Source organism: Octopus sinensis, unplaced genomic scaffold, assembly GCF_006345805.1.
Source record: "Octopus sinensis unplaced genomic scaffold, ASM634580v1 Contig16297, whole genome shotgun sequence".
Lineage (NCBI taxonomy): Eukaryota > Metazoa > Mollusca > Cephalopoda > Octopoda > Octopodidae > Octopus > Octopus sinensis.
Window position 1 is genome coordinate 22,787 of NW_021834258.1, and position 8,572 is coordinate 31,358.

General features: G+C 38.3%; 1 protein-coding gene across 1 annotated transcript; it reads right to left on the reverse strand.

Moving 5' to 3' along the window:
• Positions 1–6,599: 6,599 nt before the first annotated feature.
• Positions 6,600–7,313, reverse strand: LOC115230747. The gene has a single exon (XM_029800884.1). The coding sequence runs from the start codon at positions 7,311–7,313 to the stop codon at positions 6,600–6,602; it is 714 nt and encodes a 237-aa protein (XP_029656744.1).
• Between the last annotated feature and the right edge of the window lie 1,259 nt (positions 7,314–8,572).

The following is an 8,572-nucleotide window of genomic DNA, read 5'->3' on the forward strand; positions in this document are numbered from 1 at the left end:
AAATTACATTTACCTTTATTCAAATCTTTCCTTATAATATCTCAAAAAAGTGGCTTATTATCTTTTTAATCGCCGAAACTGACAACCTCAAGTATGCTAATCTTTAAATTAAAAAGTAAAAAGCAATTTTAATAAAGATTTACATAATTGATTATCTATTGACAAGACATTTATGCGAAAACGCGTAGAAATATTAACTATTTATTTCTGTTTTTGCGTTAACTTTAAATTTATTTGGGTATGCCTGTTTTAATTATCTATCTTATCGTTCTTAAATCTGTTAAATAACTACTCGGTGTGTTATGTGACTGTTGATTCTAATTTAATTTGTTTTTTAAGCTCAAAAATCAAAAATACTCCCCCCATCCCCCCTACAAAAATAGAAGAAAATACAAATCAAAAATTCTATCATTTTTATTGATGCACCGGGTGGAACAGGTAAGACCTATCTTCTAAATCTATTATTAGCTAAGGTCAGAAGCGAAAATAAACTAGCTTTAGCAGTTGCATCTTCTGGAATTGCTGCAACTCTTTTAGATGGCGGTCGAACCGCACATTCGACATTCAACATTCCGTTGAATCTCTCATATACTACTGAACCGGTTTGTAATGTAAAAAAAAATTCAACTACGGGTAATAGAATTATGCATTCTAGGTTAATTGTTTGGGATGAATGTACGATGGCTCATAAAGGCGCATTCGAAGCAGTTGATCGAACATATAGAGATATCAAGAATTGTAGCGACCATTTATTTGGGGGAGCAATAGTTGTATTGGCAGGTGATTTTAGACAGACGCTGCCAATTATTCAAAGAGGGACGCCTGCGGATGAATTGAATGCCTGCCTCAATCGTCATATTTGTGGACACACGTGAAAAGGTAAGCTTAGATGTAAATGTACGTGCACATTTACAAGGCGTTAATAGCATATTCCCACAAATCCTTCTAGATATTGGAAATGGGGCAATCACTTCAGAAATGCAAGACCAGAAAATTAGGCTACCGGAAGAATTATGTATTTTCGTAGAAACAGCAGAAGAATTATTGAATGCCGTCTATTCCGAACTATCTGAACACTACGTGAATTTCGACTGGCTGCGTGAACGAGCTATATTAGCTCCACTTAATGATGAGGTACTTAATATAAATTTAGATTTATTAATGAAAATCCCTGGCAGAGAAAGAATATATAAATCGGTCGACGTTATTATGGACCATGAAAGGGCCTGCGAATATCCTGTAGAATTTTTAAATTCCTTAGATCCATCTGGAATGCCGAATCATCTATTGAAATTAAAAATAGGTGTACCGGTTGTGTTACTCCGCAATCTTGCGCCACCTAAATTATGCAATGGTACAAGGTTGGTTATCAAGAATTTGATGGCTAACGTAATAGAAGCGACAATATTAACAGGTAATTACAGAGGTGAGGATGTTTATATCCCACGAATACCTCTGATTTCGGAAGAATTACCTTTTAGATTTAAGAGACTACAATTTCCGCTGAAGATAAGTTTTGCTATGACAATAAACAAGGCCCAGGGACAGTCTTTAAAGGTAGTAGGCTTATTTTTAGAGAACGAGTGCTTTTCACATGGCCAGCTGTATGTGGGGTGCTCAAGGGTAGGTAGAAGAGAAAATTTATTTATATTTGCCAAGGATGGACGGACTGCAAACATCGTTTATCCACAGGCCTTAGAATAAGGTTATATCAAAGCAGGTCGCATTTATATATCTACATAAATTTATACTTATTTAAGGAAACTGCGAGCGTAGCGAGCAGGGCCTCCGCAGGAGCTAGCTCGCAGTGAGCGAAGCGAACTGCTGAGCTAGTATGCAATAAAAAGTGTTATGCAACTCGAAAAATATTGTTGGCATAAATATAGTTTTGATGTAAATATGCTAGAAAGTTTAATTACTTAATATACATTCAAAATACGCTATTTTGACATGAACAAATCAATTAAATACATTAAATGACATAATAAAGTTTGAAAATTTTATTTTTACTTTATGAAGGATAACACCTTTGTCATCATCGGCCCGAATTATGCGATTGAGATAAACCTGAGTAGCTGAATGTACTTTTTATACGATTTGTCCAAAAACCTTCAATGTGAGCACAAAATTTTAACAAGTGCGCTTATTTGTGTAATTAAAGAAATTACAAAACAACTCAATCTTAATAATAAAATGGTATGTGTGTGTCTGTGTCTGTCTGTGTCTGTCTGTCTGTCTGTGCACACCCACATTCAAATTGTTACAACCAGATCAAATTGTCAAAACCTTCCCTTTTGTAGTTATTCGATAATGAGGCACAATAAAAGGTTGATATCCTCTAAGAACCTTCCTGTCAAAAAATTTTAATAAGAAAGAATCCTCGACGATGAGGTCCCCCAAAACCTTCAAGTCAAAAATTAAAAACAAATTATTTTCTGCGTTTTTGTTAAAATGAACAATAAGAAAGTCCTCGACTCACATGGTGTGGTCCCCCAAAACCTTCGAGCTCTTAATAATAAAATGGTATGGTGTGTGTCTGTCTGTGTGTCTGTCTGTCTGTCTGTGCACACCACATTCAAATTGTTACAAACCAGATCAAATTGTCAAAACCTTCCCTTTTGTAGTTATTCGATAATGAGGCACAATAAAAGGTTGATATCCTCAAGAACCTTCCTGTCAAAAAATTTTAATAAGAAAGAATATCCTCGATGATGAGGTCCCCCAAAACCTTCAAGTCAAAAATTAAAAACAAATTATTTTCTGCGTTTTTGTTAAAATGAACAATAAGAAAGTCCTCGACTCACATGGTGTGGTCCCCCAAAACCTTCGAGCTCTTAATAAATAATGGTATGGTGTGTGTCTGTCTGTGTGTCTGTCTGTCTGTCTGTGCACACCCACATTCAAATTGTTACAAACCAGATCAAATTGTCAAAACCTTCCCTTTTGTAGTTATTCGATAATGAGGCACAATAAAAGGTTGATATCCTCAAGAACCTTCCTGTCAAAAAATTTTAATAAGAAAGAATATCCTCGATGATGAGGTCCCCCAAAACCTTCAAGTCAAAAATTAAAAACAAATTATTTTCTGCGTTTTTGTTAAAATGAACAATAAGAAAGTCCTCGACTCACATGGTGTGGTCCCCCAAAACCTTCGAGCCAAAAAATTAAACAAATTTCTGTTTTTGCGTTAACTTTAAATTTATTTGGGTATGCCTGTTTTAATTATCTATCTTATCGTTCTTAAATCTGTTAAATAACTACTCGGTGTGTTATGTGACTGTTGATTCTAATTTAATTTGTTTTTTAAGCTCAAAAATCAAAAATACTCCCCCCATCCCCCCTACAAAAATAGAAGAAAATACAAATCAAAAAAATGATGAAAATTAAAAAAAATTGTAGCGACCATTTATTTGGGGGAGCAATAGTTGTATTGGCAGGTGATTTTAGACAGACGCTGCCAATTATTCAAAGAGGGACGCCTGCGGATGAATTGAATGCCTGCCTCAAATCGTCATATTTGTGGACACACGTGAAAAAGGTAAGCTTAGATGTAAATGTACGTGCACATTACAAGGCGTTAATAGCATATTCCCACAAATCCTTCTAGATATTGGAAATGGGGCAATCACTTCAGAAATGCAAGACCAGAAAATTAGGCTACCGGAAGAATTATGTATTTTCGTAGAAACAGCAGAAGAATTATTGAATGCCGTCTATTCCGAACTATCTGAACACTACGTGAATTTCGACTGGCTGCGTGAACGAGCTATATTAGCTCCACTTAATGATGAGGTACTTAATATAAATTTAGATTTATTAATGAAAATCCCTGGCAGAGAAAGAATATATAAATCGGTCGACGTTATTATGGACCATGAAAGGGCCTGCGAATATCCTGTAGAATTTTTAAATTCCTTAGATCCATCTGGAATGCCGAATCATCTATTGAAATTAAAAATAGGTGTACCGGTTGTGTTACTCCGCAATCTTGCGCCACCTAAATTATGCAATGGTACAAGGTTGGTTATCAAGAATTTGATGGCTAACGTAATAGAAGCGACAATATTAACAGGTAATTACAGAGGTGAGGATGTTTATATCCACGAATACCTCTGATTTCGGAAGAATTACCTTTTAGATTAAGAGACTACAATTTCCGCTGAAGATAAGTTTTGCTATGACAATAAACAAGGCCCAGGGACAGTCTTTAAAGGTAGTAGGCTTATTTTTAGAGAACGAGTGCTTTTCACATGGCCAGCTGTATGTGGGGTGCTCAAGGGTAGGTAGAAGAGAAAATTTATTTATATTTGCCAAGGATGGACGGACTGCAAACATCGTTTATCCACAGGCCTTAGAAAATAAGGTTATATCAAAGCAGGTCGCATTTATATATCTACATAAATTTATACTTATTTAAGGAAACTGCGAGCGTAGCGAGCAGGGCCTCCGCAGGAGCTACTAGTAAATTATAAAATATCACTCGTATGAGTTCAAATAAGTAACAAATCTTCTGACGGATTTACGCTTCCCCCAATTCTTCACATTTTTCTCTGGGAGAAGAACTGGCTCGCTATTTCTACACAGCTGACCTTTCAGATACGCAAGTCCTGCATTAACAAATCCAAACAAATTCTACAATTTCTCACAAAAAATAACCTTTCTCTCCTCCAAAACAGATTGGACATTTTGAATCAGACTGTAAACAAGACTCTGTGCAGAGACATCGACAGTCATCCTCAAATGATGCACCCGCAACAAAAAGAATATACAGGAACACTCAAATTCGACTCTGAGTGACCTCTCCTTGATACTCCCCAACAAAACAGTCATCAACTCAATAGCGTAAGAATAAGGGAGTAGAACGAGGCACCGATCTAACTCTGACGGCCTCACTGTGAGAGAGGACCGTCATCAAATACTCCTCCGCTGTTTCAACGCCATATTGACATCATCCACTCACTCAGACGGTAATCCTCCAATCCTCGTCTCCCAACCTCAACACGATATCGCTCAATTGCGTCATTCAACTTCTCGCTCTCATCCAACGTAGAACACGTCATTTTCCCCGCGATTTCAACATCTCCAGGTACATTCCAGGCACAACTCGGTCGTCGTCCTCATAATCTATTTTCCCCAATTCATCTTGTTCGTCTTCCTTGGAATGTGAATATCATGTGTTCGACTCCACAACGGAGAGAACTGTCTGAGGATGCAGTGAAGACATATCCCCCACAATTGCTCACAGAAAAGCAATTGCTCACAATTGCTCACAATTGCATTTTTTCATTCATCTCACATTAAGAAAAACCACGCAATAACACTCCAGGTGCAGCACGAAAATATAAAATTCCGACGATTCAAATCGTTTTAATTTAAATCGTCTGGAGGTCTTCCGAAAATTTCTTTTCGATTGAGTTTAAAAGGAAAAACCAAAAAAGAGAGAGAAAGTTAATGAGACAAAGTATGCCTCTTCTGCGTTGTTTCCCTCTTTTTTTATGTTTAATTTCAAATTCGAGAAGACAAGGCTCTCAAGAACACTTCCGATTCAAGGAGAAAGAAATGCACTCAAATTCTCAGAAGCATAATTCACTTCCACCTTTGTCCGGGAACATTTTTATATGTTCATTGCTTACATACGGGTTCGAGGGATGGTACCCTACTGCTGAGAGGAATGGCATTATCGCTAAGCTCGAAAATACGAGACGAATTGCCATCAAATTGGCACGTGCATAGGATTATAATTTTACTAGAAATTCATAATTGTGTTTTTTACAATAAAAACTAATTTAAACAAAAATTTTAATGAGAGCTATGGAACTGTGATTTTTGATAACTTCATCATATTTGGTTTTAAATTACTGCATCCTATCATGAGAATTGATTTTAAGTGTCCGTCAGTCAATCTTGCACCATGGGGAGACTTAACATATTTCATCCTCGAAAACGTTTGCTCACTTTGTTATGTTGTGCCAAATATAGAAATCATCTTCATCGCAAAATTCTTTAGTCTCGGAAACTCATCATCCTCGAGATATTTGTAGAACTCAGTGAGTTTGGTCCTTCTGTGACAATCTTTGAGCTGTTCTTTTGATTTCTAATTGTAATTCATGTTGAACATTCTCAACATTAAAAGAAAATGAATTTTTGAACAAAATTATATCGCTGTCAATTTTGTCAAGTTCAGAAAATTTATGTAAAAAACAATTTTTTATAGGGCCTTGTTGAATTTGTAAAGTGCGCTTCAGTGATTCAAATTTATCCTCACGTAGCTTTCCAGTGTACTTGGAATATATCGGAGCATGATTTGTTTCATAATGACGTCAAATGTTATACTCCTTCATAACAGAAATATGTTCGTGGCATATTAAACAATAAGCTTTCTGCTTTAATTCATCTTTCGTAAAAAAATATTTCATTTTCCATAATTTATTGAATACACGACATTCGCGGTCAACCTTTCTTTGCATGTAAAACTCAGCGAGTTTGGTTCATGTAGAACGGACCAAACTCAAACTCGCTGAGTTCTACAAATATTTCGAGGATGAGCAACCTTTCTTTTCATTATTATTATTATAGCACTTTCACGAAAGCCATAATGTTTATAGCCCCGCATGTGCAACACTCAATGTAACGATATTTAAGGTTAGTTTTTCCATTTTCCTCTGTCGTGTGCGAGTGATCTCAATTCGTCCAGATCGTCCCCCCGTCTTTAGGTTTTTCCTCACTCGAGTTAGGTCTTTGTTTAAGGCAGTTGGAAGTGTCGATCTAGGTCGTCCGCGGAAGGGTATGTCGCATCTGTCGAAGTAGTCTTCCATCGCTTTGTTAGCGGGTGCGTCCGGGTTCATTCTTAGTACATGCCCGAATAGCCTCCACCGGGCATCTACCACATCCTCGCTGATGCAGGAGCACATACACTTGTTGTAGATACCATTGGTTGATATTCGACGTGGCCACTCCATTCCGAGTAAGCTTCTTAGTTGCCTTCTATGGAATGAGTCCAGTTTCCGTAGATCGTTGAAGGAACATCCCCATGTCCCAGCGTTGTACAGCAAGATCGGTTTCACAAACGCGTTGTAGAGCCTGCATCTGATGCCAACTCCAAGTCCTTTGGCTCTTAGCCATCCTTTTTTCAGTTTCGCCATTGCCGAATTCGCCAGTGTTTTCCTCCTTAGTACATCTTCAGCGTCTCCCAGTAGGGATCCAAGCTTATTAGTGTGTCTCCATCTTTTATGGGTAGTATCATCTTCTCTTTTGATTTCCGTAATCTCAGTTTTGTTCACATTTACGCTGAGGACCCATTTCCCAAGTTCCATAGGTGCATTTTCTAGTAGATGTTGGAGTGCGGTCACGTCCCGTGATACGAAATCCACATCATTGGCATAAGATGCCTCTTCTATGTCTCCCGTATAGCATTTACGGAGGTCGCGGAGTGCAGATTCAAGATAGATGGTGAATAGTAGGGGGAGAGGGAGTCACCCTGGGGTGTCCCAGTCGTTGTTTTGAAACTACGGGAAGTTGCTCCTTCTGTCCTCACAGATAGTCTTGTGTTCGCAAGTAGTAGTCTGATTATCCTAACCGATGATTCATCCAGTATTTGCTCAAGCACATTCATCAGTTTCTGTCTGTTTATTGAGTCGAAGGCTCTGGAGAGATCTATTCCAGCACGGTCGTTGTGCTCTTGAATCTTTGGTGCGTTGCGCAGCGCAATCTGTGGCTCCATAGAATGTCTGCCGTAGACCTCCCATCTCGGAACCCACTTTGACTCGGTGATAGGTATTGATCCGCCACACCCTTATCCGCCTTAGTGCGACATTTGCCAGCACTTGCGTATCGAATTCAGGAGTATTATCGGGCGGAGATTTTCTACTGGTCCTTTTGGTTTGTTCGGTTTTTGTGTGGGTATTAGTAATCCATTTCCAAGTCCCAGATCGGTATTAGTTTCGAAAATTTCATTTAGGGTTTTTGCAATTGTGTCGCTGAGTTTTTTTGGCCCATATTTTAGGAGCTCGGGGCTTATGTTGTCCGGCCCAGCACTCTTGTTGTTCCTCAGTTTATTTATTGCTAGTTCCACCTCTTCCGCTGTGATTGGGATTTTAACGCTTTTGCATCTCCCTGGAAACAAGGAAAGTCCGTGTTTTCTTTATTCAGCAAGGTTTCGAAGTGTCGTGCGATCAGCTCTGCTTTTTCTTTCGGATTACCCACGAATTTTCCATCTTTGTCTTTAATGTGGAAGATGTTTTGTCCTTTCTTAGTAGTCCGCAGTAGTCGTAGGGCCGCATACATTCTTGAATTGTCTTTTAGGCATTCCACATCTTTTAGTAGGGATGTAATGATTTCTCGTGAGTATTTTCGGTTCATCTTTTGGATTTTGCACTTTAGTTCCCTTTGTTGGATGTTAAGCTCCTTTTTCTTAATCTCGTCTGACGTGTTTGGGGCTTTTAGCCGTACCTCTCTGCGATGCTTTGCCATATCTGGCACGTTCGGGTGGTGATCCAGTTTTAGGGCACAATGATTTCGGACTCCAAGGCATATACTGGCCGCCTTGGAAATTGCCCGCTTTGTTTGGTCCCAC